Source organism: Prunus persica, chromosome G1 (genome assembly GCF_000346465.2).
Source record: "Prunus persica cultivar Lovell chromosome G1, Prunus_persica_NCBIv2, whole genome shotgun sequence".
Classification (NCBI taxonomy): Eukaryota; Viridiplantae; Streptophyta; class Magnoliopsida; order Rosales; family Rosaceae; genus Prunus; species Prunus persica.
This window is the reverse complement of record NC_034009.1, coordinates 25,820,310-25,848,035: the sequence shown is the minus strand read 5'-3', so window position 1 is coordinate 25,848,035 and position 27,726 is coordinate 25,820,310. Positions and strand designations below refer to the sequence as shown.

The 27,726-nt window shown below is 36.3% G+C and overlaps 3 protein-coding genes and 1 long non-coding RNA gene across 4 annotated transcripts; 1 reads left to right on the top strand and 3 right to left on the bottom strand.

Moving 5' to 3' along the window:
- LOC18790582 (non-functional NADPH-dependent codeinone reductase 2) lies at positions 1,048-3,144 on the bottom strand. The gene is made up of 4 exons (XM_007227149.2): positions 2,730-3,144; positions 2,366-2,618; positions 2,085-2,264; positions 1,048-1,868 (listed from the first exon to the last, which is right to left on the bottom strand). Exons 1-4 carry the CDS (start codon positions 3,062-3,064, stop codon positions 1,635-1,637), a joined length of 1,002 nt encoding a protein of 333 aa, XP_007227211.1. The 5' UTR covers positions 3,065-3,144; the 3' UTR covers positions 1,048-1,634.
- LOC109948318 lies at positions 17,617-18,851 on the top strand. The gene is made up of 2 exons (XR_002270967.1): positions 17,617-18,057; positions 18,149-18,851. It is a non-coding gene; the product is annotated as an uncharacterized LOC109948318 (long non-coding RNA).
- Positions 21,244-23,516, bottom strand: LOC18789627 (plant intracellular Ras-group-related LRR protein 3). The gene is made up of 3 exons (XM_020554510.1): positions 22,759-23,516; positions 22,218-22,384; positions 21,244-22,078 (listed from the first exon to the last, which is right to left on the bottom strand). Exons 1-3 carry the CDS (start codon positions 23,503-23,505, stop codon positions 21,430-21,432), a joined length of 1,563 nt encoding a protein of 520 aa, XP_020410099.1. The 5' UTR covers positions 23,506-23,516; the 3' UTR covers positions 21,244-21,429.
- On the bottom strand, positions 21,248-27,319 carry LOC18789123 (protein MAK16 homolog). Its single transcript, XM_007223118.2, has 11 exons — positions 26,920-27,319; positions 26,696-26,805; positions 25,836-25,954; positions 25,627-25,724; positions 25,359-25,446; positions 25,122-25,271; positions 24,866-24,977; positions 24,532-24,659; positions 22,759-24,194; positions 22,218-22,384; positions 21,248-22,078 (listed from the first exon to the last, which is right to left on the bottom strand). The coding sequence occupies exons 1-9, from the start codon at positions 26,979-26,981 to the stop codon at positions 24,150-24,152; spliced, it is 912 nt and encodes a 303-aa protein (XP_007223180.1). The 5' UTR covers positions 26,982-27,319; the 3' UTR covers positions 21,248-22,078; positions 22,218-22,384; positions 22,759-24,149.

Genomic DNA, 27,726 nt, shown 5'->3' with positions numbered 1-27,726 from the left:
AATGAGGAAGAGGTAACATTCTTATATTTAATAGCTCTCTTTAATTTTTTAAATAGATTTTTCTTATATTGGCCAGTTTCTCATTTTCTTTTAAATAATTGTAATGTTTTATCTTATTATTAATTTTTTCTTTTGTAGGAGTCTACCATTGAAACAGAGAACATATCTTTGTTTTTTGATTAAAGCTATGAATGATGGAGCGTAGGAGAGTTCATTGAAATTGTGAAGTTTTATTTGATAACAGGATATTGTTAATATTTCTTTAGGATTGGTTTTCTAATTTAAGACTAGAAGGATTTATTGTGCTTACTGAAAAAGTTTCTAAATATTTGGATTGAGAAATTATTTTAACAAGAAATATCTTATTAAAAACCGGGGATTGGGGCGGGTATGGGAGACACTTCCCCGACGGGGACGGGGACGGGGATTCCCCGAAAAGCCTAAACCGGGGATTGGGGCGGGGACGGGGACAGGGATGGGGAGCGGGGACGGGGATGGTATTGCCATACCCGGCCCCTAACCGGCCCGTTGCCATCCCTAGTGAAAACTAAATATCTATATTTGACAATAAAGCACAATGGCACATGTAGTAATTTTAGTGTTCTTCGATTTTATTTTGGTAAAAGTAGGTGTTACTTTATTGTTCTTGGTCTTATATTAATTAAGTAAAATTGTATATCTATCTTCCAAATTAGTAAAGTATTTTATGTGTGAAAACTAAAGCTCCCTAGTTTTAATTACCCATAAGGTAAATGATCAAATCTCTTTTTTTTCTGATTTGTTTGGTTTCTATAAAGTAATCAATTAATTGAGGATCGTTAGGATAGCGACAGAGAACTTTAGAGATGGGCCTTGGCGCCTTTAATTTTTTTAATTATATTAGCGATATTACATTTATAAATTGCAAAATACTAGGTTTATCACATTTTTTATACCACATTGTGTACCACATCTCTAATAGAGAGGTAGGCTCCGTTGTATTGGTGGGCTCCACCTCTATTAGAGAGGTAGTACACAATGTAATACAAAAATGTGGTAAGTTTAGTATTACCCTTATAAATTAGTCAGTATAAGGGCATATACAAATACTCATTTAGAGTTGATACAAATGCGGAAGCGTAACCACAAAAGGTTATCCAGATAGGTGGGAGTATACTGACGCAACAAACACTTGAGGCTCTTACATGTAAATTACAAGTAAAATACAAGAAGAGATTATTGATCAACACCACCAACGGGTTGAAGCACAAACAGCACAAAAGGCTGAAAAGATCCGCACAGCACGCTCGGTCACCTCGTTTGTCACCAAATCACAAATTGAGACGAATCAACAGATCTGGAGTAGATATCCAGCATGGATCTCAAATCTCAAATCTGCAAAAGAAACAAACAAAATACAAAGCGCTGACAACACAAACTGAAACAACAGAGCAACCACGTCGGCTACAGGCAATGGCAGTCCCCGGACAAAATAGATCCGGAATAGAGGGGGTGGCGGCTAAGTCTTCAAACCTTGGGTTTTCCTTCCTAGGGAGGGAGAGAGCGGCTAGGTTTTCCTGAAAATGACTAAAAGGCGCCTTTATTTTTGGACGCACACAAAACGTGTTACACAAGGATTGGTTTTCATTTCAGGCCTAAATCTCTCCATCCCATAATTCTTCAACGGATTTGTACGGTGATGATGATCCATCAGCCGAAACCAGTTCTTCTTTCAACATCATTTTGTGCTGTGGGATTTGATTGATCTTGTTAAGGTCATCCTCTGATAGCTCCCAGTCAAACACCTGCAGATTCTGCTTCAACCTCTCCTTGTTGTAGCTCTTAACAGCAAGAGTTGCCCCTACCTGGTACAGCCATCTAATGCAAACCTGCCAAAGTTTAAGTTCCAACACACAGTTACAAATTGTTTGTTTGAATTGAAGCCATGCACAAAATGTGTATACTTGAAAATAATTAATGGGTTATATCTACTCCTAATTTTGACTGAAAAATAATATGACACTTTGTGTTTTGCTATATAACAATTAATGTGCAAAATGTGACAGAACGATCTCAAGAACAAAAGAGAAAAAATGTGACAGAACCTGAGCAATTGTTTTTCCTCGAGCCTCTGCTATATCCTGAAGCACTTTGCTTTCCAAAACATGATTGGTACCCCAGCCGGTTCCCATGGCACCCAAAGGAGAGAACGCAGTCACAACTATACCATTGGCCTTGCAGAAGTCTCTTAGCTTCTTCTGTTGCCAGAATGGGCTCATCTCCACCTATATTTACAGAGACTCCCAAATTAATGAATTTAGTTTATTTGGAATGAGAAAAGAAAAGAAAAGAAACCAAAGCATGTGTAGAAAGAAAATGGACTTACTTGATTAACTGAAGGAGGAATGGTAGCAAAAGAGAGTATAGTTTCAGTCTTTTTGCTGGAGAAATTGCTGACTCCAATTGATTTGGTGAGGCCAAGTTTCTGAGATTCTTCCATGGCTGCCCACACACCCTTGAAGTCCAGGGGCATAAGGTCAACTGGTGCGGACACCAATTCTCCAACCATCAATTTTCCTGGCTTGGCACTGATGGGCAAGTGGATGAGATACAGGTCAAGATACTCCAATTGAAGATTTCTGCACACATAATCATATAATCAAACAAAACCACTCACCCCAACATTCCAATTGCTTGAAAGAAAATAAAAACAAAATTAGATTGTGAGATTTTGAGATTTTGAGACTCACTCAAGTGATTTCTTGAGAGCAGGAATGACAAGATGAGGGTGAGCATCATTGCTCCATAACTTTGAAGTGATGAAGAGTTGGTCTCTGGAAGCAACAAGGCCAAGCTTAAGTGCTTCTTTTATAGCTTCACCCAGAGTCTGCTCTGAGCCATAAATGGCAGCTGTATCAAAGTGCCTGTAGCCAAGCTTGATGGCCTCAAGAACTGCTGTTTTCAACAGATTAGGCTGTATGTTGTCAGCTGCTGTGCCAAAGGCAAGCACAGGCATGCTCTTGGGGCCAACGGAGGAGCCAAGCACCACCTCTGGGATATGGGCTGAAGAAGCAGCATTTGCCATCTTTAGGTTCTTATGTTTGGAAATTAGCTCAAGTTTTTAATCAAGTTTTGAAGTCTGGTTTTTAATTTTTCATCAAGTGAAGGTGCTTTTAAACTGCTAGATTTCAGTCAATTATTGGAGAAGAGAATGGTCAATTGAAGTCGACTCCTACGACGTTGCTAACGTCATTGATTATGCAACTCTCAATTCCCATATTATTTATTAATTTTTATGTTGTAGATAATGTGGTGGAGCATACATAAGAAGATAAGGAAACTAGTGGGGAAGCTTGTCTGCTAAGAGCATTTTCAGCAGTTTGTCTTTTGTCCGGCAAGAGGAGTCCTAGGACAGCTATTATTCACTTGAAAAATAGAGATACAATATTGACTAAGTATGAAAAATGATTTTTTGGAATAATCATTTTCTCAAGATAATTTTTGGCGGCTGTTATTCTTTACACATCAAATAAGAAAACTTGATTTTATGGGATTTAATATGAAGTATATATTGACTTGATGAGCCATCATTTTTAGCCTAAATCGTATTTTGCACTAAAACTAATTTTTCATATTTTGATTTGGTGGGAATTTAATTTTCTAGTATTTTTATTTGAATCCAAATGGGGGGTACTTCCTTATTTACATTGTAAACTTAAGTAAATGGAGTAATATAAAAATAAATGAAAGTAAAAGGACAAAGACATTTACTTAAATATATAGAGAAAAAAAATCAGTTATTTTTTTGGTATTTAAAAAAAAAATTCCATTTTTTTTCCATTTTTTTATTGCACAAAAATTGGCTGCCGTTGAATTGAAGGGAAAAAAAATCAGATCAGAGAGCCCAGACGCTGACATGTGAAAATGGTAAAAAAAATTTCAAAGCTGAAAGGTTGACGCCAGCCCTCGGGCTGACTTGCACTAACACTGACGTGAAGCTAAAGACTTTTTAGGTTCTAAGGTCATCTCCAACCCAAGTGGTGGAAACTCAAACTTTGAGTTTTGAGTCCAAAAAACTTCTCAAACCTATGTATTTTGGGGGGTAAAAATTTGAGAAATCTCAAATCTTGGGTGAAATTCCAATCCCATTATTGCTTGGACTGATAGTTTTGTCGGCTCAAAATCTTTTTTTTCCTGGCTAAAGCCCACGTTCTGAACAATATTTACTGGGCTCGGTTTTGGTTGTTTTGTTTGGGCAGCAACTTTGTGCGAAAAATCCGATGTTGCTGTTATTATTATTATTATTATTATAAATATTCCAACAACTATATTTGTAATCAACGATCATGATTAATTTTAAGCAATTTCAACGGTAAAATTTAATGATTGTTGTTTATTTTTCTATGATTAGTCTTTTTTTAAATTCAATGATAAACTATATAATTCATTAAAATCACACAACCACTTTTATAATTTAAACACACAACATAGCTCATTGCCCCCCTCTCCAATGAAGTAAAACTTTAGAAAATTTATTTTTAGGTGAAATTCTATTATGTTTTGGAATTTTAATTTTTTTAGGTTAAAATGTTTAGAAAATTAAATCACGAGTGTTGAAACAAAAATAATGTCAAGAAAAATTAACCAAAAAAAATTTAGGGGTTAATCATTCTTAAACAATTTAATAAAATTGCGAACTCAAATTATGAGTCTGCAAGGTTGGAGGGAAAAAAAGTGGTGATAATACTTGTATTTGGACGGATAGATGGCTTTCTCCTCCTCATGGGTGGTAGTGGCAAATTCAGGATTGTTATCCTATAGGGTCATAGTGTTATAGTTTTAATTTTTTTTTAAGATAAAAACAATGCAAATAAAAAATAAAAAAATACGCCAAACTTATTCCAATTAACAAAAACATCATTCAATAAATCAAGTCCATATATGTATTATGTAAACCATAAATTTCATCAAAATAATAACACCAACCCAAATAATAAATACACACCCCCAAAAATAACCCAATTAATAAATAAACTCACCCAAACAATAAAATATCTGAAATTTTACGAAAAAAAAAAAACAACAACAACAACACAATGGGTGTTAAACCATTGACCTAAAGCTCCTTTTAAATTGAGAGGCCACTACGGTAAGTGGTATTTTTACTTTATTTATGTATACTTTTAGTATTTATAGGTCTACCCAACATAATTATAAAAATATTTCAAAAACCCTAATAGATCTCTTTTTTTATTTATAATTATTTGTGTTTGCGCAGTGCCTTCTTTCTTGAGATATTTAGTGATATACCCATTTCTAGCACTAATATTATAAATAAACCCTACACAATTGAATTCCTATCAACAAACCCAAAAAAAACCCAAAAAATGATAGCTGGCCTTATTGAATTTAATATTGATTATTAAATTACTTTGATGCCCTATTGAGTGCTTTGGGTATTTTTATGAGATTTTGGGGTTGGGCTTGTTTTAAGAAATTGATGGCAGTTTTGTAATTTATAAGAAGTTAAAAGCTTTTTTGTTATATTGTAAATGGGCTTTGGGTGTGTTTCTAAAGTCCATTTTATGTAGGGTATTTTTATAATTTGGGCCCCCATATTGGGTATAATAGTGAATCTCCCTTCTTTCTTCTCCCTCTCAATCACAGTCTTCTCCCTTTCAATCACTGTCTTCTTTTTCTTCCTCCCTCTCTCTCTCTCTCTCTTCTTCCTCCCTCTTTCTTCTCCCTCGCAACTTGCATCTTCTTCTCCATGGGGTCGTCTCCCATGGCTGCAAAGGCCAACAAGGGACCTCCAAGTTATTTCCCGGACTATCACGGGGTCGTCTGACCCAATTGACCCCATGGTGGATCCACCACTGCATGGGGGAACCATAAATCCTATTCAATCTGTCCCTCACGATGCTCCCCAATTTGTTGCTGAAATTATGAATAAGGATCTGCATCAATGGAATCTCCAGAGAATTATGCATCTCCTTGATCAAGACCCTATTAGCACAGTCTTGTGTTTACCCACTGGCAATGCTCGCCATCCTGATCATGTTGTGTGGTCGTGGTGTGCTAATGGGCTTTATTCAGCTAAATCTGGGCCATGGTGTGACGTCTTCAGCTTTCTGTTTGTTGCTCAGGTTTCCCCTATTTTCCCGCTTTGGGTTTATGAAGTTTCTCTCTTGACCACAAAAAAAAAAAAAAAAAACAAAAAACAGCCACAGCCACAGCCACAACGAAATTCTGCCTATAAATAACGCTTCCCCCTTCTTTTCCTTTAGGCACCAAATATTAGAGAAGAAAATGAGAGGCTAGAGAGAAGGAAAAAAAGAAAGAAGAGTGAGAGGAGAGACGAGAGTAGAGAGAAATTTTTGAAGAGAAAAAAATTAGTGAGCCACAGAGATTGTAAATGCTAAAGTTTTTGCTTTATTATTTTACATAATGGAAAAATTGCTAATGCTGCTCTCCAAGGACGTAGGCATAGCCAAACCTCGTTAAATATTGTGTTTCATTTACTTTAAATGTAGCTCAATATTCCGCATATACCGTTCATTAGCATGAGAAGCTCTTAAGTATAATTTTCTATGTTGTACTATTATTTATATTACTAACTATTGTGTTGATGGAAGGAAGAAAAGTAGTGGCAATCATGATACTTGTCCATTACACTTTGTTTATGAAATTATCACTTAGAGAAATTCCAGCACTTTAGTTTAGCCTGGGCAGGAGGGGGCCCAAGCCCCAGGTTTGGTTCCACCGGGCTTCAGCAGCCCAGGCAGGAGGTGGGCCCCAGTAAACTAAGCAAGCCCAAAGACAAAACGAGCCTGAGCTCGTCCCTGGGGGCTATTGATGTCAGCAATGAATTTTTTTAAAATTTTTTAAAAAAAACCAAAAATTTCAGAATTTATTTTTTATTTTTTAATAAATATCTAGCCATATTCTTCACTTCTCACACCAAAACTCTATACAAATTCCTCTCATCATCTCATGTGAATAGTGGTTGCCCTAGACTTGCCATAGCAATAGGTGGAAACACAACAAGCCTTTTGCAAGAGCTGCCACTATTCACATGAATAGTAACAGCCCTTGGCTTACCCTTGCCCTTTGTCATGACAAATGGGTGAAAGTGCTCTTAAGGGAGCATGCGTGATATCCTGCACAAAGATCAATTTTATTTGTTTGCTATTATAATTATATATTATTTTATTGCATCTTGGTATTGATCAGAACTCACCCAAAAAAGAAGAGTGGAAAAGCTTTATGCAACTTTTAGGCTTAGGCCTAGTTTGTGATTGCGGTCACTTTTAAAAAAAGTTGATTTTGATGTGCTTTAAAAAGAATCAGCTGTAAAGTAAAGCAATTAAACGTTTGATAAACTATAATTTTAAAAGTGCTGTGAGTATGAAAAGCAGTGTCAGAGCGTTTGGTAAATTTTACTGTAAAAGTGCTGTAACTATTCATAATGACTAAAATAGACATGATGCTGAAAGTGTTTTTTTTTACTAATATGTTTTGTAAAAAATAAACCTTGAAAGTTTTGTTAGACTTTCTCTCTAAAAATTATATTAATCTTTGCTTAAAGAAAAATAAAAATTTAATTTTCGAACAAAATATAATTTATTTTCTAGGACCAACTATAACCAACAATGGGTAAGAAAGCTTTCAACTTGGAAGAATTAGAGTTGAAGGAGAGCAAGGTCGCCCTGCCATCAGCGGCGGATCCAGGAATTTTTCAACGGAGGTGCAATTTTTAAAAGCTAAGAGCTCAAAACCCAAAAACAAAACAAAAAACCAAAAAAAAAGAGAGAAAGAAGACAACTAAACATCCTTATAATTTAAACAATACTAATGTTATTCATAAATAATTAAAATAATAACGTTACAATTAACCTACAATTGTTGCCGACGAGGTTTCATATCATGAAAGCGTCGCATTATATTTGCATTACTAATACAAGAAAAAACATCTTTCTCAATGTAAACAACCAAGCTATCACTCAACCATTGATTCCCCATTTTGTTACGCAATGGTGTTTTCACAATATTCATAGCTGCAAAAGCTCTCTCAACCTAAGTAGTTGCAACGGGTAAAACTAAAGCCAATGTAAGAAGTAAATACACATAGTTGTATATTCTACTCCTTCCTGTATTCACTAATTTTTCTGCCAGATCAGTAATTCCGTTCAATGATGAAAACTCTGTGATGCTCTGCATATCAACAATATAAAGCCCAAGTTGATCTTCAAGCTTCATGAGGTCTCGATCATTAAATTCTTGAGGGTAAAATTTAGCAAAACAAAGTATTTTATGTTTGTCAAAAGCTGCAAAATTATAAGCCGGACTCAAACATGCCATACAAAGAAGCAATTCAGTATTTACCTCAGTGAAGCAATTATTCAATTCCACTAGTTGCTTATCAATGATAGTAAGAAATAAGTCCACACGATAATAATGGTGGTTTGTGATTTTTTGAGCTTTACGTCTTGATCTCCCTTGTGGTACAAATAAATCATCAATGTTAGGAACGTCTATCATTTTTACCACAAAATATTGATACTTCCATGAGCAAATCATCAAAGTCATCATCCCTCACGGATTGTAGCTTTTGCTTACATCTTTGGACCAACATCATCGCATTCACAATATCTTGATCTTTCTTTTGTAATGCCTTTGACAAATCATTTGTGATTCCCAATATAAATCTCATCAAATATAAGTGAAACACAAAGTCAAAAGTTTGTATTTCTTTCAACAACCTATTTGCTTCACCTAAATTATCTTGGTTGACATCATCAACAATCTATTCAAGCACCTTCACCACGGGATGAAACATAATATTAATACTAAGTAAAGTATCATAATGTGAGTTCTAACGTGTATCACAAGGACGTTTGAGAGTAGTCTCTTGATTTAACCCTCTCCCCGTTTCAAGATCATCAATTTCAAGAGTTTTCATAATATCTTTTTGTTGTTGCTCTCTAAGTGCATCTCGATGCTTACACGATGCTCCAATAATATTAACGACATTACTAGCCGTTGTGAAGAAAGTAGCAATGTTTTTATTTCCCTTTGCCACGGCTACAAGAGCTAGTTGTAGTTGATGTGCAAAACAATGGACATAATATGCTTGAAGATATTCTCTCAAAATCTGTGTTTTAAGACCATTGAGCTCACCTCTCATATTACTAGCGCCATCATATCCCTGTCCTCGTAGGCTGGACATGCTCAAATTTGTTGAAGAAATCAACTGCTCAATTGTCGCTTTCAATTTGCTACTAGTCGTATCAGAGGCATATTGGACACCCACAAACCTTTCAATTACTTGCCTTTTTTTGTTCACATAATGCAACACCACTACCATTTACTCTCTTATTGAAACATCACGTGATTCATCTACCAATATAGAAAAGAATGCATCATCCATATCACTAATAATTGCATCAATGGTTTCAACGGCACAAGAATTGATAAGATCTTTTTTAATTGTAGGAGCAATATACTTGAGATTCCTTGGAGTGTTTTCAAACACAACGGCACGAACTTTCTCATCATGATCGGCAAGAAATTGCAAAAGCTCCACATAATTACCCTTATTGCTAGATGTTTCGCTTTCATCATGGCCACGAAAAGGAAGAACTTGTCGCAATAAATATCTAGTGCAATCAAGTGCGGCAGTTTATAGAATGCGATATTTAATATGAGCTTAGTCTGTCTACTTGATCACAATGGTTTCAACGTGTTGCTTCTGATTCATTAAATCTGTACAATGTTGTGTAGCTTTATTGTGAAGACTTCCAACTTGTCCAACATGGTCCCTAAAATTCTCGGGTCCCTTCCTCCAATCTTTAAACCCTTTCTCAGTGAAGACATCGCTTCCAGCCTTTCCTTGTTTATCAAAGTCGCATTTAAAAAGATAACAATGAAGAAATCAAACCATTTCACAAGAAAGCGTCGATTACTCTCCCCCATAAGTGTTTGAGGCATGTCGTTTTGGCTTTTAGGCTGACAAGGACCCCTTTGCAGATGGGCTCTTTCTAATTTGTTCTCGAAAATTGGGATTATAATAATTCATTGGAGGTCTAAGTCCAGGGTCTGTAGGAAGATTAGCCAATATTTCATCCAACTCAGTGACTTGCGAACATTTTGGACTATCCGAATTATTCAAGGGAGGATGTGAAGTAGACGGATTATTTGAAGGTTGATTTGAACTAGCTGGATTATTTGAAGGAGGGTTGGAACTAGCTGGATTATTTGAGGGAGGATTTGAACTACTCGGATTATTTGAAGGAGGATTTAAACTCTTTCTCTAAAAGTACCGTTCCATTACTCAAGAAGAAGAAAAAACGTAGGATTCTTATGATGCATACACAATTGAATAAATTGGTACTTTATATAGAGAATTCCAATCCCAATTAAATAAGGAATTCCCAAAACCCAATTGAATAAAGATAACTCTCACTTAAAACCCAATTAAGTAAGGAATTATAAAAAATGGAAACCCAATTAAGTAAGGAAATATAAATTAAAAAGCCCAATAGAATGGCCCAGCAGCACAGCAGTTTCCTTATATTTTTACGTTTTTTTTATATAAAAAATCCTGGTCCAAAACGACGTCATTTTGATCAGGTTAAAAAAAAACACACACACACACACACACACACACACACACTCAGATCAATGCCTTTTTTAAAGCCTGGTCCAAAACAACATCGTTTTGGCCAGGCTGTGTTAAAAAAAAAAAAAAAAAAAACAAGCGCGCAGCACACAGCTATGCAACTCTCCCAACCCAGGTGGTTTGGGCATTTCATAGAAAGGGTTCTATGCATCTCATTTCTGAAGCAGAGGTGCAATTCCAGCTGTTGTAATTGACTTTTTCGGCGACTGGAGGTGCAGGTGCACCTTTTTGCGTCTGCACATGTCCGCCACTGCCAGCAATTGAAGGACCTGTTGGACCATATGGATTCCATCCCTAAAAACTATCATACACGAGAGATTGAAGAATACATATATCCCTAAAAACTATAATTAATAGCTTTGAAGAGATTGATAATCTACCTTTGAAAAGAGATTGAGTGAATCGTCTGCAAACTTGGGAGGCTACAGGAGATTGAGCGAATAGATTGATAACTTGGGAGGCTACAGGAAATACCAAATGATGGTGTCTGCAAACTTGAGAGAAATATGAAAGATAAATTTCTAACATAATAAGGGTATTTGTAGAATTGCAAAAAAAATTATTAAAGGGAGCGCGCTGCTTCAATTGAAAGTAGCTTTAAAAAGCAACCCGAGGTTGCTTTTAAAAGCTGCTGTCAAAATACCATTGCTTTTAAAATAAGCAGGATATTTTATTTTTACCAAACACCTTTAACTACTTGACTTTAAAGTTAAGTAGGTTTTTAGCAAAAAAAGCAATCCCAAACAGGGCCTTAGTTTGAGGTTGCTGTGCTTTTAAAAGAAGCAGCTTATTTTTTAAGTTTTGAATGAAAAGTGTTTGGTAAATCAAGATAAGGTTGCTTTTTTTCAGAATTGTTGTCACTCATAACATATTTCAAAAGCAGTTCCAGAGGTGCTTTTCAAAACTACTGCAACTACTGCGGATGGAAGCCTGCGGAGCAATTAATGAAACATTCAAAATACCCATAATACCCCTCATTTATTTTAGCAAATGACATCCCTTATCCTCACTTTATATTCCACTTTCAGACCCACTACAGTCCCAAATTCACCACTCGCCATAACCTCCTCGGGGGTGTTGGCCAAAGGCCCTTTGATGCCTAAATTAGTTCAATTGAATCGTATAGAAAACAATAGCTAATAAGGTACGGAGATGTGTTTACGGTGTAAACCGGGCGGCCGGAGCCTTATGTAAAAGAGAAAGAGAGAGAGAGAGAGAGAGAGAGAGAGAGAGAGAGAGAGAGAGAGAGAGAGAGAGAGAGAGAGAGTAGGTGGCTAGGGTTTGTGAGAGGAATTTTCTACAGAGTTTCAGTAGAGATTTCATACTTACCTCAACCCTTGTGCGTGACCATCCTTTTATAGTGGTCTCGGAGGGTTCGGGTTTGGAGAAAAATAATCCTTGTTGGGAAATGAATTATTTTTCTGATTTTAGAAGATTTAAATCAATTAGGGATTTAATGCGAATCAAATCCCTAATCAAGGCAAGAATCCCCAAATCAAATATTCCCCAAATGGAAAGAAATATTTTACCTAGGGTTTGCTTAAAATTAGGTTCCCACAGGGCTGCTGTTGGGTATGTAGGGAGTGGAGTGGGGGAGGGATGAGGGATGTGGAACAACCACAAGAGAAGGAATAAGATGTTCGAAAAGGGAATCAATGGGGGAAAACCAATTATTGTAGATTTGATTCCTCATCAACCAGTGACAAGATTGCAGATCTGGAAAAAAAAAAAACTTTGATGAGGGTTTGTGTCCAAAGCTTTGAAGCATATATGGGTTGCAGATTTGTTTTCGTTGTTGATTTCTTTGGCCTGGTTTTGATTTTTTTTTATTTTTCCCTTTCTAACTTTTGGTTGTTTACGTAGAAAGTGTTGAGAATTAAGCTGCATACTTAGCTTAAATAAACCTGCAGATGACAATCCTGCAGATTGGAAGTGAAGAGAATGAAGAAATTGAAGAGATGAAGAATTTGATTTTTTTAGAAATAGTTGTTAGTTTAAATGAGTAACAGCTAGTGTTATTTATGTTTTTAGAAACCTACACAGCTGTTATTCTTATCCCATTTAGATTGTACTGTGTCATTCGATCTTTCTCCTAGTGGAAAGATCGTAACCTCCTATGGTCTGTATGGCTGGAGATGAGTCCTTGCTCCCTAAAAAATAGGATCTGAATTTTGACTGAGAAGAGGAATATACTCATGTAATTCCTCTGTGTTTTTTTGATAGTGAAATATACTGAACATTCAAAATCCTATGTTTTCTATCCTTCTCCCTCTGCATATATTTCTCCTAACGGTTTCAGCTTTTGTTTTTCAACCTAAAATATAAAGTGTGATATCGATTCAATAGAAAGAGATGAGGGACGAAGAAGAAAAGAGAAGAAGGATCAAGAGAACAGGGAGAGCAAAAAAATAAAGAAAACCCCATTTTTCTTGTCTTTTATGAAAAATGAAAATAACATTTTTGGTGTCAGTCATTATACATAGTCACAACACTTCTACAAAAATATTCACCAAACACTTTTTATATTCACAGCACTTTTATAAATATAGATTACCAAACACTTAGCTACTTCATTTCACAGATGTTTATTCTAGCAGCACAGCAGAAGCAGTTTTTTTTTAAACACAGTAATACCAAACTAACCCTTAGTATGATTGCTAGAAGATTTCTAGCCATACTTCTATATATTAGTTTAATAATATATTAGTCAGTCTTGATCTCTTGGACCACATGAGTCCAAGAGATTGTGGTCACCCACCGTTGGATATTAATCCAATGGTTCAAAAAAGTTTCTTAAAAGGAGTGCAAGATTGAGTGAACCGTTGAATTTACATCCAACGGTGAGTGACCACAAATCTCTTAGACTCCTGTGGTCCAAGAGATCAGGACTGATATATTATATATACTAGCCTCTTTGCACACACGGGAAGCACGTGTGAAGAGGCTTTTTTTTTAAAAAAATTAAATTTATTTTAAAACTAAAAAAGATAATGGGTAATTGTGTTTCAAAAAATAGGATCTATTATTTGAATTTTCTTTTAATTTTAATTTTTTAAATATGAAAAAGTGTGAATTTACCATATTACCTCATTTAATTAATAATTTCAATTCTTAATGTTTACATTAACCAAAGACATTTTTTGGTATTTTGAATGTTTTACCATTCTCTGCCTTTTGTTTATATATATAGATTAACAATAGTAATATACTCTCGGTCTTACTTATATACTTTATGTATATATACCTATATATATTTGGTGGCGGTTTTATCTCCATATTTACTTTATTTACAGTATAGTGTAGGTTTAATACTCATACAATGGTATTTATTTGTGGCGCAAGTTCATCGTCCACATAATTTCCTTTACTTTTTATTTAAAGTATGTAGTAGAATTAATGCCCATACAAATACATTTATTTCATCGCACATTTACTTTATTATTTAAAGTATGGTTTGGGGTCCATTCCAGCAATTTATTTTCAATTTATTTATAGCAATTTATTTTCAATTTATTTATAGCAATTTATTTTATGAATTAATTGTGTGTTATGATGAGTTTTACACCATACAGAGATCAGGACTAGAAGTTCTTTGATTCCCAATCATACAACTACATCAGGACCTGAAGATCCGTAACGATAATAATAATATGAGAGCTGACAATCTCTCCAATACTATATTTGTAAACAAGTGATCCGACTTGAAGGTCCTTTATCCTTGACATGTAAATAAGGACTTGAAGTTCCTTGATAATGTAATAGTACTGCATATGTGAGCCGTACACATGAATAGTAAATGTACTGGCAAGTGTATTATGAATAGTAACCATATACATGAATGGTGCCGTACACATGAATGATAACTGTAATGGCAAACGTACTATATGCATGAACAAAATCGTATTCATGAATTGATGAATAGTAACCATTTTAGTTAACTCGTCACTGTATAAAAGGGACCTACAGTTCCCTAGGATGAATTGAATAAAATCAGGAAAAACCTCAAAGGATGAATTGAGGCTCCCCACATATTTTGTTATATTATATGATCTGGGCCGGAAGCCCATAGATCCAAATATATGAGAAATCCCGAACCTAAAGTTTTGGGTATATAGTATTTAATGCTATTCATTACTATAATGCAATATTATCATGGCTTTTCCTCAATTTATATTTCATGCCCATTTGAAAATGGAAATTAAATTATGAGGTTGTGTTTAATGTGGGCCAGAAGTTCTGGGCACACATGCATTGAAATATATAATTTGAGAGATTTAATGTGGTTATTTGAACCTATAAGGCACAAGGTTCCAAATCGTTATTTTGAAAAGACGTGCAAACCAAAAGTGCAAGTATTTGTCCAATTATTATAACATGAAAAAAGCATATAACAAATAGATTCTTTTCACCTGCAAGGAATGAGCAGGCTCTGTAAAATCTATAAAATTCCATTATGATCTAGAAGTCTCTAGAGAAAGAGAACGTCACCTCTTGAGCTTAGTCATAAGCCTCTCTTGGTCTTGCATAATCTTTTCATTTGAAATCTACAGCATGTCAAGCCTTATATGCATATCGATGGAGTACTAACTCACCAGTTTCAACAAAGCCTTATTTTCATTTTTAAAGTTTTCAACCTCTTGTTGAGAATCATAAAGCATTCTCCGAAGATATGAATTTTCATTATTCATCTACTGAATCTCATTTGCTCTGGCAAGCAAAAGATTAGCCACGTCAGAAACAGAAGCAGTAATCTGAATGCTAAAAGCCATTGAGTCATTAATAGCCTCTTCTTCAGACCTTCCTGTTAATAGTATCATCCATAGGAGGTAGGAAATTCCTACCTACTATGATAGCAGTTGTATCATTCATCATCACAGAGTCATTAACCGTGAGATGACGATTTTGGGATACAAAGGATGGACGCCAGACTTTAGCGTCACGAGTTGTTTTGGGAGCAACATTTAATTGAAACGTTTTGGATGAGAAGAAGAGGAAGCCATTTTAAAAGGTTTCTAGGAAAGTTTTCGAAAAGCTGAACTTTCAGAAAATTGAAGGAATTTGAGTTGAAATACAATTAGTCCAATCAGGCCTTACAAAGACAATATCTATAGGTGGAAATGTGGCAACATTTCCATGATCCCAATATATTCCCGAATCCCAATATTTCCTTTTTCTTTTCCAGATTTCAAAACGTCACAAGGCCTTCATTAATGTTTATTGGCACTTTAGGGGTTTCAAGGACTATTTTGTCAAACTGATTCTACTTCTACGGATTTCAAGGAGTCTCTTTTTCAAAAGTGTCTTGAGAACCTCATAAATTTCTGTAGTTAATTTGAGATTCACCAGATCTAACTATTCCTCTAACTTGTGTATAAATATGTTACTAACAAAACTTCTTTGTAGAATACATCAAATTTTCTCCATATCTAGTTATGCAATATCCACTTGTTTTCCTATCAGTGAGCGCTCGATGTGTTTGAGAAGCGAGGCTATCTCTGATCATCCATTTAGCAAGCGAGACTATCCTTGATTACGTTTCTGTGACATCGGAGAACTAAGAGGCAAACAAGAACAACCACATTGCTCTAATCTCCTGAAGTTCTCCTAGGTTAAGGGAAATGAGAGTTCGTTGTTTGTTACCTCACCAGTTTCCTTCCCTGACTGCTTACCTTCCTTGCAATCAATATCACAACTCTTTGTGTTTTTTTTATTTTTTATAACTCTCTATTTCTAGGGGATTTTTGTTTCTTTAGAACATTCATATGAAGAAGAAATCCATGTTTTGAACCTAACTATGAGGGTTTTTAAAAAAAAAAATTTTATAGAGACAAAAGAATTGTGATTTTTTGCTCTTGCAGAATATAACTAGATCATCAAGCGTTTCATTATATTTGCTGAGTTGATACGAGCTTGAATGATATTTGAGAAAAGTTTCTCTCACCTAAGGATTGGTAACCAAATGAAGAGATAAGGCAGTTCCAGAAGAACGTCATGTAAAGGACCATTCCAGAAGAATGACTTGCATTATGGATCGTTCTAGAAAAACGACTTGACCATTTCATAAGAATGGCTCGTATCATCATCATATGTATTCAAGAATTATAAATGTAAATTTTACAGATTGCAAGTTAAATACATTGATAATACACTGGACAGATTAAAGTACCAGAAGAACAAAACATGGGCATATCAGTGATCAATGAGATGTACGCTTGTTGCGTAGCAAACGATATGGATTGAGGTCCCGGAAAGACAATCCATTAACATGTCAATGTTAATATGGTGCAAGCCTAATGCGTAGCAAATTATATGGTTTAAATTCCCAGAAGGACAATTAATTGACATGTGTGTATTAATCTATGGCATGCCTATGGCATGACAGATATATGGGTTCTAGATGTTCCAACTCCCTAAATGGAGATTATCCAGGCCCAATTATAAAATAGCGTTCCATTGGAGGTTATGATCCGCATTCTCACATAATTCATCTTCTAAGAAATGTACGTCTGGAAAGAGACAATAAAAGCTCCTGAAATGGCTTGGGTACCCAAAAGGCAAAGAAATGCTTATAATTTATGCATACACATGCACATGAGAATTGGAGGGGAGGGGGGAAATCACGGATTAATGAATGGTAATTTTTAGTTTTAAAGTAGCTACTCAAATTATCAATGGGCTGTGTTGATTGGAACCATGTTCTATTATTAAATGTCAACAAAATCATTGGCCAAAATGGAAAAAGGTAATTCCATTATAGATGAGAATGTGAAAGAACAACCATATAGTACGAACCCCAAAAGGATGTTAACCGTGAAGGTTATACATAGGTGTTGCATATGCACATTGCAATCGAGTTACCTACAGAAGTGGTTTAGTTAACTTCTTGTTTTGTTTTCAACTTTATTCTCTTTTGCAATCGTGCCTTCTTATTGCACATTTACGAAGACTAGTGATCAGTTCACAATTGTATATCATTTTGTACCCTTCTAGCTTATGATTTGGTTATGTTATTGAGTCAAACGTGTGCTTTTAATCCCTTTTCTGTTTATCATTCAGTTCATTGGGCCTTAGGTAGCAATGGTGTCTTTGGATAAGAAAAGATGCAAAATGGTGCAAAAACGAGCAGACTGGGTTAGCAACTCATTTCGGCCTTAACATCTTTCTCCGACTTGGATTGGCCCAAATAATATGTAGTTGGAAAGATGAGAGTCTGAACTTCAAGATGGACTACTCAAATGCATCAGATTATGAAGTTGAGCCCAATTCGTGAGCCCATATACACACCAGGCTCAGGATTGCAGTTTCCAGTTGTTGAGCCTTGGATACTTTCTTTGAGCCATGTGACTCACCACAGCTTTCCTTGACTTTAGACCTGACATGTTGAGCAATTAAGGGAGGTCTGTCAGCTACTCAAGTGCAGAGGAGAGCCATGTGACTCACCACAGCTTTCCTTGACTTTAGACCTGACATGTTGAGCAATTAAGGGAGGAGTGTCAGCTACTCAAGTGCAAAGGAGCCTTGACTTTAGACCAGACATGTTGAGCAATTTAGGGAGCAATTTAGGGAGGTGTGTCAGCTACTCAAAGGCAAAGGATTCACTCAATTGACCAATAATTCACTCCAGCCATCCTATATTACTCCATTCAGCCCAAAATCAGAAGGGGAACAACTCCAACAAGCCTTCCTTCCATTTCCTACGAATTTGTTCTTTCTCTGCCATCACCAACCACCCAAACTCATCCCAAATCACCTCTTTAGTTGCCATACTCTAGACATGAGAAAGTTCTTGGAGTAGCATTAGACGTGGAGAAGCACCTGGAGAAGCCTTGGAAACCATAAGCAACTTCAGAATTGGGTTTCTCTACTCTTATTGCATTCAATATGTTTTCTCATTTTTGCTTAAGTTTCATTTCCATTATGAGTAGCTAAATTCATAACTAGGGCTATGATATAACCTAACATGAATATTCTGGGTTTATAAGTTGAAGTTTTGAGTTTCAAGTTTGATTCATGATTCATATTCCTATTCTTTATGCTTATCAGTTAATATGCTTGTTTGGATGATTGATCACCATTAGAACTTGTATATTAGCTACCTTGGTTTGAATCAAGAGTAGACACCATGCTTTGATTTGAATTGAACTATGAATAAGAAAAGTATGTATGGACATTCGACAACAGGGATTAGATACATGCTTGGTTGTTTAAATTGTTCTTCTATGCTTAATGGGTTCCTAATGCCTAATTTAGATTAGACAACAAATGATCAAGTTAGGGAATTAGGAGCACAGGGTTAGGACCAGACACCATGGCCTAATCATACTTTAGCTAGAATCAATCTTTGAATTCGAATGAGACTTGTCACTTGACTCCTTATAACCCAGAATTGAATTGTTATGGTGAATCGAATGCCCTAGTCTCCCAATCTGTTTTCCAGCCTACAAAAGTACTCTTTGTTACATTTGTTCACTTTGCTTTTGTTTGAAATTTCGTTTTGCCTCATTTGTTCAACAATTACAATCACTCTTGCTTTAAATTCTATTTTAGACTTAACCTCCTACTTTCTTGAATTTGGTAATCTAAGTACATAACTAATTTTAACTTCTCAGTCCTCGTGGGTACGACCTCGTACTTGTCTTGCTATACTACTAATTGGCCCGTACAATTGCGAGTTAACATTTTAACAACAACTAGCATGTTGTCTTTAAGGGTTATTAAATGTACATAGCATATCGCCAGAAGCGCTTCCCTAAAGATGTATAAATAGCTAGGTTAAAACTATTTAATGTGTCATAAAGTGTAATCCCTTAAATAAAATCGCTAGATGATTGAAATTGCATGAAGCAAGTCCATGAAGGTTATGTGCCTGAAGCACAAATTTTGTACTCAATATCAATATGTATAAATTGCCTCAGTGAGTACATTAATTATGATATGGTTGCAACATATTACAACTCCTGAAGAGTTGACAATTGATCAAAACTCCTGAAGAGTTAATACTTGGTTAAAACTCCTGAAGAGTTCAAGAAATATTTGTCTCGCCTTGAAGATCTAGCATTATGCCAACGAGATTCTTTCTTATACTAAGAAAGTATTGAAGCATTTTTATGTGGATTATCTGTTGGGCACTCAAATGATTTTCTGGAAGTGTACTGGACTGGACATTATATTTTTCAGATCTCAGCTCCATCACTACCACTTTGGGATATTGTGAGTCATATTTGATAATATCTTGCATAACACTATATACAAGCATATTCTTTTTAAGTGAACTTACAAATAGCCCAAGTTTTGTTGGATACGCGGACTCTGAAAATTTCTATGATTTATGTAGAGATTGCCCACTGGAAATATATTTACTCACTAAACTAAGGAATTTTTTATGTGTACATCTTCCACTCACTCTGGAAGATTTTCACTCCAAAAAGGATAGTCATGAAGATATCAGGAGGAGACAACAATATGTTACTTGTAGTCTCCAAAGGGGAGTATTGTAAAGAATGTAGTAGAGCTAAAAAAAAATAATGGTGAAGCTTGTCTGCCAACACCCACATGAAGCCAAAGACTTTATAGTGGGCAGCCACATAATTCTCCCTATAAATAAGGTTTCCCCCTTCCTTTGCTTTAAGCACCAACCATTAGAGAAGAAAATGAGAGCCTATGCAGAGAGGAAGGAAGAAAAAAGAGAGAGGAGAGAAAAGAGAGCAGAGAGAAATTCTTCAAAAGAGAAAAATTAGTGAGCCATAAAGATTGTAAACACTAAAGTTGTAGCCCTATTATTTTACGTAGTGGAAAAATTACTACTGCTACTCTCTGATGACGTAAGCAGGGCTGAACCTTGTTAAATATTACGTCTCATTTACTTTATATGCAGCTCAATATTCCCGCATATACCGTTCATTTTACATTTCATATATTATTATTATTATTATTATTATTATTATTTTGTTGGACTTTTTTTTATATTATTTAACATGAATGAAATGAAACCTTTATTTTATTGAGGCGTTACAGTATTCATTGATTCATGGATTTGAATACATCAACCAGATCATTGATTCATGGCCATTATCAATTGTGCAACTCAAAAGCTTCCTTCACCAATCTTCTTTTTCCTTCTTGCTTGTAGAATTCTTCAAAAAACTCTGCATACTTATACCTCCGGTACAATGGAGGGTGTTCCTCGTCAATCAAATCCTCAATTGGACCAATCATTGTGTCCTTGTTGGGTCCATAGAACATTGACAATCTTGCCTCAACTTTGTTGGTCACTGCCCTGTGGATGTGGTGCACGCTCTTATACCTTCCATTACTCAAAACCTACATTAAGATGTCTTTTCCCACTTTGATTCTTCACAAAAGGGAAAGAGGCATGGTGTCTTTAGCCATTTGGAAGGATGCCATTTGGAAGGAAGAAGATTGCTTGAGTTTGACCAAGGGTTCTAAATGAAAATATAGTTATATAAGGCACTTCTGGACAGCTATGTGCGTGCTCAGCAACCACTTTAAGAAAACCAATAGGATTTCACGCACAGCACAGCACGCACATAGGCAGGACAGCATTTCACGTAAGAGCATTTCACTTGGCTCAATAATTATTATTATTTTTATTTTTATCAAGAACATTTTACACAAAAACAATGTATACCATCTTCATCCATCAATTACAGTAAAATCAGTATTATCTTACAGATACCAGACTTCATACATAACTAAATGTCCAGACTACACATATATACAGAGGAATATTTACAGAAAAAGCTGGATGATCACAACTGTTGATCAAGACATGGGTCTCTAGAATCTCTCTTCCCTCCAAGATTACCTGCAACACCATGGGAGACCGAAGAAACCAAGTTATTCAACAAGGAGGTTCCCCAACCCAACCATCCAGTCTGAGCTGTTTGTTTGCTTGCTTCAAGCATGCTCCTCTGTTGTTCCTCTGCTATGATATCGAGCCACCTCTGTGCCATGTATTCCTTGACAGCTTCAACCCCTTGAGTTACTATCTCCATTGGCGGAATCACGAGCGGGTTCTGATCCAAATTGAGCTTGTTTAGGTTTCTTAGCAGACCAAATTTTGCGGGAAGAGCTCGAATCTGGTTGTTGCTTAGATCAAGCTCCCTGAGGTTGGTTAAATCACCAATTGATTCAGGAAGCTCTGTCAAGTCACTGAAGTTGCTGGACAGGTTGAGCACCTCAAGAGTTGTCAGTCTCCCAATTGCATGTGGCAGCCCACGAAGCTCATTGAAATGAACATCTAGATATCTCAGTGACCGCATTTCACAGATGGATGGAGGAAGGGAACGGATTTTATTCAAGTGGATTGAGAGCCTTTCGAGATTCAGTAGCCCATAACCAATATTTGTTGGCAAACACATCAGGTTGTTAAAGCTTGCATCTAGCTCCACCAGTGAACTAATATTGAGTACAAAAAGAAGTTTTGGAAACAGTCACAAAGTGAGAATTGCAGGAAAGGAAGGAAACATTACCCGCCAAGAACAGAACACATGAACAACAGATGGGACAAGTGGAAAAAGAAAATTTGAGACATTACCTGCAACGAGCAATGCTTTCAGGAAGGGCATCCAGCTTGTTTCCTGACACATTGAGGATCCTCAGGTTAAGCAACAATCCAAGGGAGTCGGGCAAGGAAACTAAAAGATTGGACGAAACATAGAGCTCCTCGAGTTTCTCAAGTCCTGCAATTGAATCTGGAATGGACTGTTTTGCCAAACAAATAAACCAGTTATGTAATATGTTACCAGGAACTACATCAATGAAATGCAAGACCCTAATCATAAGTTACTACTTAGAGATCAATGATGCCAAGGAGAGTCTTAATTCTATCAATCTGCTGCAAACATTGATTGGTTAGTTGGATTTTGCTCTAAATATAGAAAACCAATTGTGAGTGGACTTGTAAGCTATATTAATTTTTCATATAGGATTAGCTAAATGCTTGATCTGGCATATGTCTAATTCAAAAAGTGAACTGATTCATTGAAAGTTGTACGCTTTTCTGTCTCTAAGATAAACAAAAGAGAGAGAGAGAGAGAGAGAGAGAGAGAGAGAGAGAGAGAGATGAGAGTGGAAACCTGTAGCTGATTGTTTGACAGGTTGAGAGAGACCAAGCCATGAAGCTTCCCGAAAGCCTCAGGTAGAAACCTCAGATGACGCCCAGAAAGCTCAACTCTTTCAACAGCTACCCCACTCTCTGCCTCCTTCAAAATCCTGACCACTTCCGCATTCAGTTTTATCACCTCACCCTCCTCCTTTTCTAAATCAACCACGACCGAGCCATATGCCTCAGCAAGCCTCACTTCCACATCCCTCAACTGTTCCTCATAGGTCGCGTGCATCTCCTCCAACCTCACCACCGCCTTGTATATCTCCAACTCTTTCTCTGCCGCTTCTCTCACTTGTGAGTAGTTCTGGGTTTCTTGGAGGACACTACTACTACTGTTTTGGAGCTTAGACTGGATTTCAGCGATCTTGGCACGTGCCACAACCACGGTGGACGGGTCGGGTGGAGTACCAAGGGCCCGGAGCAGGGAGAGGGTCTGAGAGAGGGTGGTGGGGATGAGGTGGGTCATGGAGGCAAGGACTTTGGGGTGGTTCAGGTGGGGAAGCTGAGTCAACAGAGTTTCTTGGAGTTGGGGTGAGAGTGGTGGATTGGATTCAGGGTCGAGCCTTGACAGGATATAGGATAGGATCGGAAAGTCCCTGGAATATTGTTGATCCATTTCTCTCGGACTCATAAAAACTCCAAACAGTTGGACATACAAGTAGAAGATGATCGAGACAGAGAGATAGAATACGAGTGTTGGAGAAAGAGGAAACATATATATGCAGAGAAAGGGGGAGAGAACTGGAAAGTACTAGAGAAACCTGTGGGCTCCAACCAGATAGAGTTATGAGTTGTGGGCTGCTGGTTTTGTTTTGATACGACGAAGGAAGCGGTTTAACTGTAGGAAACCAACTAGACGACATGACTTGTTGGATCTTGAACAACCCATAAACTGTAGAACCATTTAATTTAGAACTATGTTCTTAAAATTACATTTGGAAGGGATGACAGGAGTTCTCATTAACGTCATCCAAATGAAATGAGAACAAGGATTCATAAACAGAAATAAAATCCAAAACAAAAGCAAAGGAAAAAACTAGGATCCTTCCAACAGACTATTGTTTTTCTTTGTTACAGAAGACGTTTAAAATACAGAAAACCTAACTAACAATGTCCCTTGGCCTACAAACAACCCACAGGCCAAAGCCAGCTCCAACTCAAAGCTAGCAATACAATGGTTTCCCAACACTATGGTAATTTGAAAAATTGTTCAGCTATCAAAATCTTTCAAAATTTGGTCACCATCGGCAAGTTTCTTCCTTGCGCAGCAAGCTTTGAGAAAAATAGGCCAACCTCACAAGAAGAAGAGCGTTGCAACCATCTCTTTTCCAGATCAAATAATGAAACAAGAAGAAGTTCTCAGTGGACTGCCTTTTGCCTAACACCAGCATCTTCATGCTCAACCTGATAAATAAGGAATTGATTCAGATTTGAGGGAAGAGTTACATATCACAATAGACGTGTAGATATAGCAAGTTATTTCTAGTGATTTCACAATTATTTAAAAAAGGGTATTATTTACATTAAGGGTACTGCTCTACTAATCAATTACAACCAAAAGGGAGATAAGCGGCTTGGATTTAACATACGATATGGTCTAATAGCAACCCCTGAAGTCCTAAGGATAGGAAAGACAGTTTCTAGTTAAAGTGATACATCAATGCTTTTCAAGCAAGAAAGGCGAGAAAACTATGCTGAACCAACTAAAGATCTCAAGACTGCAGATGTAACTAGCCATTACCTCAACAAGTACCCTCGGCTTCTTCGATTTGGCAGCAGGTTCATCTTTCTCAAATCTTCTAGAAGCAAAGGCAGATTCCTTTCTCTCTCTCTTGCGAATAACTGCTTCTGCCTCTTCATCACTTCCAACTGCATCATTAAGATCCTTCATTGAGTCCATTTGATACGCACAAGCACACAAACTCTTCCCCATAATTTTATACAACAGTTGGAACAAAGCTTTATAAACCTTTTTTAGTCACAGCAGACTAAAAAAATTAGTCTGTTATGCAAATTTTGTGTGGATTATGCATGCATTCATTTCATATTCTGTTAAGACTAGAATTTAGCTTTACCAAAATCATCATCTGCATGAGAATTGTCCATTGAAAAACCAGCAAAATCTTCAATATCATCTTCCTCTTCAAGTTCATCATAACCTTCAACATATTCTATCTCAGGTTCCTGCTTATGCCAACCACAAAAGTATTTAGATTATGAAAGTATACAATTTCAAGTAAGCATACCATGAAATACTTCACATTTCAATACTAATAATTGAGATATTAGATCATCCAAAAAGAAGGCAATGTTAAAATTGGACAAGAATACCTCCTCTTCTTCTTCTCTCTCAGTATCCAACTGCATTTCTTCCCCTTCAAGAACTTTTTGGTATTTATCAAAGGGGTAATTGTATATATCTTTATATGCATCACCATAGACTCCTTTCTTGAGGCGTTCTAATAGTTCTCTCTCAATGCTCTGCAGGACAGTAAATCTTTATGAGAGCTAGTGACAATAACAGATCAAGTCCAGTACATTTATAGTGTATGGCAGTTAAGTTAAAACCTTATCCAACACTGCAGCTTTTTCAGCCTTTTCCTCTCTTCTAGCCTCTCTCTTTTTCTCTTTCCTTGGCGTCGTCATTATTTTCTCCCTGGTAAAGAACACAACAAATTGTATCAATACAATGGCTCAATACAACTTCTTTAATATCAACATTAAAAAGGTAAAGTCACTTTTCGGACAATTTTTTTAATTTTAAAAACATAATTATTAGATGAAGTGGACATTTATCACATGGAGTCGAAGCATTACACAATGAGATGATACGGACCTTGTTTTCAAAGCAAGCTTCCTCATGCGTATCCTCATCTGGGTCATTTTAGTCAGCCGTTGCTTTGTTTTGTGCACAAGAAACTTAGGCCAGTACATCTGCCAATTCAGGAAGCTCATGCTGATTAATCACTTCAAGAACCTCTAACTCTATGAAAACTAACATACATTTAATCAGAAACAGTTAAAAGAGGGTCAGATTTTCAATACCAGATGTTTGTCAATAATTTCAAGTGCTTTCTCATAATTCCTGGGTAACTTAACTCTTTCCCACAATTTGTTTGGCATATGAGCTCTTTCTATAGTTTTCATATAAAGATAGAAGACTCCTGCAGGACACAAACATAACATAGGAAAACATTATATGCATTGCTGCCAGTATAGTAACAAATTTTAAGTAAACTTATACTCTTGGAATATCAACAAGACTATATAAGCTTTTCAGATATATGTTAGCAAACCAATAGGTTTCGAAGGATATTGAAGATTGTTTGATCTCTTAAATTGTAGTTATACGACAAAAAAAATGTAGAACATCGTACAACTACATTAAGTGCTCTTAGTTTTGCAGAGGGAAAGTTGTGCGCAGCATTTTATAGATGCTTCTGTTCGACATACAGTATATCGTGTTCAAAGATGGCATCTCCATGGATGAAAGGTAGAAGGTTTATGTATGTGAACGGAAGCAGCTAAGAAGTCTTTTGTGTTGACCAAGGAGAAAGTTATATGGGTAGGCAATTCATAATAGATTTTAAAAAAATGGCCCTGAGCTAAAAGGGTTATGAAGAATCTGCTAACATAATTGACTTTGGTTTAAATGCAGGCCCCTGTCCTCATTTCTACTTAAGAGTACCTTCCATAAAATTATATTTTCGTTATTGACCCCGAAAATTAAAATTCGTAGCTCCGCCACCGGCTCTACCTAAATTCCCTCAACCTCTGATCAAGTGTCCAACTTAATATTAAGCAAACCACCTTGTTAAAGCAAGAAAAGACACAGTCATTCTTTGCTATCTTCATAGCAGAGTAAAGAGAACCATTCACGAATAAGCAAAATGAGAAACAAGTACCATCATGGTCGCGAATGGTGGCGTAGCGACTATTAGCCAGTGGGCACGAGCTTCGGTTACAAATCCCAGTTACGTTATATGGGTTTCTACAGAATATCCCAGTTTCAATTCTGACAAAAACAGAAACAAAAAACCAATTAACACTCAAAAATAGTTACAAAAAAATCAGGTAAATTATCAAAATTTACAGACAAAAAGAACATTAGAGAAAGAAAACGGCATACTTGGACATGAAGCTGCAGTGTTTGTGCCTGATAACCTGCCATATGACCTCGTCGTTCTGCATATTTAATCAAACACTTTCGATTTTCGCTATGAGCGGTTGAATTATTTGAAGATGGAGGTTTGCCCTTTGGGGACTTTGAGAAAAAGGGAAGGGGTTAAGGTTTTAGAGGGTTTATTTCACTAACAAAAAAAAAGAGGGAGTCTCAAGAGAAGCCTTAATTGAGGACAGATCGCAGCCGTTGGATGAAATTGGACGGCTAGATTAAAAAAGCCGCCTAAGTCTCTCTGTCTCACCTTCTTCTCTTCTCCTCCTCTCCATGTCTCTCATTTTTTTCCCATAACTTAACCCAAAATCTGATCAACAGCTAGTCTCTTGATCATATTAACATGATATTTTTTTCTTTAGGAATTCAAGAGTTGGGCTTTGGTGGGAGAAACTGAAATTCACCTAAGGCAAGGCTGTGATTTGTCTCATGCAGTGACTTTGGCGCCGTCTAATACCGGTCAACAAGGCCATTGGCAACCTCTCTCTCTTCTCTTTCTTTCCTATCACCAGCTACCTATTTCATACCTGGAACTTTAAAATTTAGCGGAATGCTAACAACTTTTTCTCTAACCTTCTCATTTGGACTTTGCGAGACTTTGAAAAATGCCAAAGTAGAGAGAAATTTTTTAAAAGAAGTCAAAATGGACAAAATTGTCCTTATTTATTTTTAGATTTCCTTAGGAATCCTTTACATTTGCATGTCTTTGATTTGAAAGTTAAGAGGTTTTTCTGTTTTTTTTTATCTCACAAGCTAATTTTT

What these genes read in the sequence shown, in the direction of transcription:
- LOC18789627 (XM_020554510.1), bottom strand. Translation starts at nt 23,505, where the DNA reads ATGTTTCCTCTTTCTCCAACACTCGTATTCTATCTCTCTGTCTCGATC. An exon ending in TGTCAAACAATCAGCTACAG is followed by an intron (nt 22,385 to 22,758) that starts GTTTCCACTCTC and finishes TTGGCAAAACAG; the next exon opens with TCCATTCCAGATTCAATTGC. An exon ending in GAAAGCATTGCTCGTTGCAG is followed by an intron (nt 22,079 to 22,217) that starts GTAATGTCTCAA and finishes ACTCAATATTAG; the next exon opens with TTCACTGGTGGAGCTAGATG.
- LOC18789123 (XM_007223118.2), bottom strand. Translation starts at nt 26,981, where the DNA reads ATGCAGAACGACGAGGTCATATGGCAGGTTATCAGGCACAAACACTGC. An exon ending in AGAGAGAAGAAGAAGAGGAG is followed by an intron (nt 24,978 to 25,121) that starts GTATTCTTGTCC and finishes GGTTGGCATAAG; the next exon opens with CAGGAACCTGAGATAGAATA. An exon ending in TCATGCAGATGATGATTTTG is followed by an intron (nt 24,660 to 24,865) that starts GTAAAGCTAAAT and finishes TTAATGATGCAG; the next exon opens with TTGGAAGTGATGAAGAGGCA.
- LOC18790582 (XM_007227149.2), bottom strand. Translation starts at nt 3,064, where the DNA reads ATGGCAAATGCTGCTTCTTCAGCCCATATCCCAGAGGTGGTGCTTGGC. An exon ending in GCTCTCAAGAAATCACTTGA is followed by an intron (nt 2,619 to 2,729) that starts GTGAGTCTCAAA and finishes TTATGTGTGCAG; the next exon opens with AAATCTTCAATTGGAGTATC. An exon ending in TTCCTCCTTCAGTTAATCAA is followed by an intron (nt 2,265 to 2,365) that starts GTAAGTCCATTT and finishes CTGTAAATATAG; the next exon opens with GTGGAGATGAGCCCATTCTG.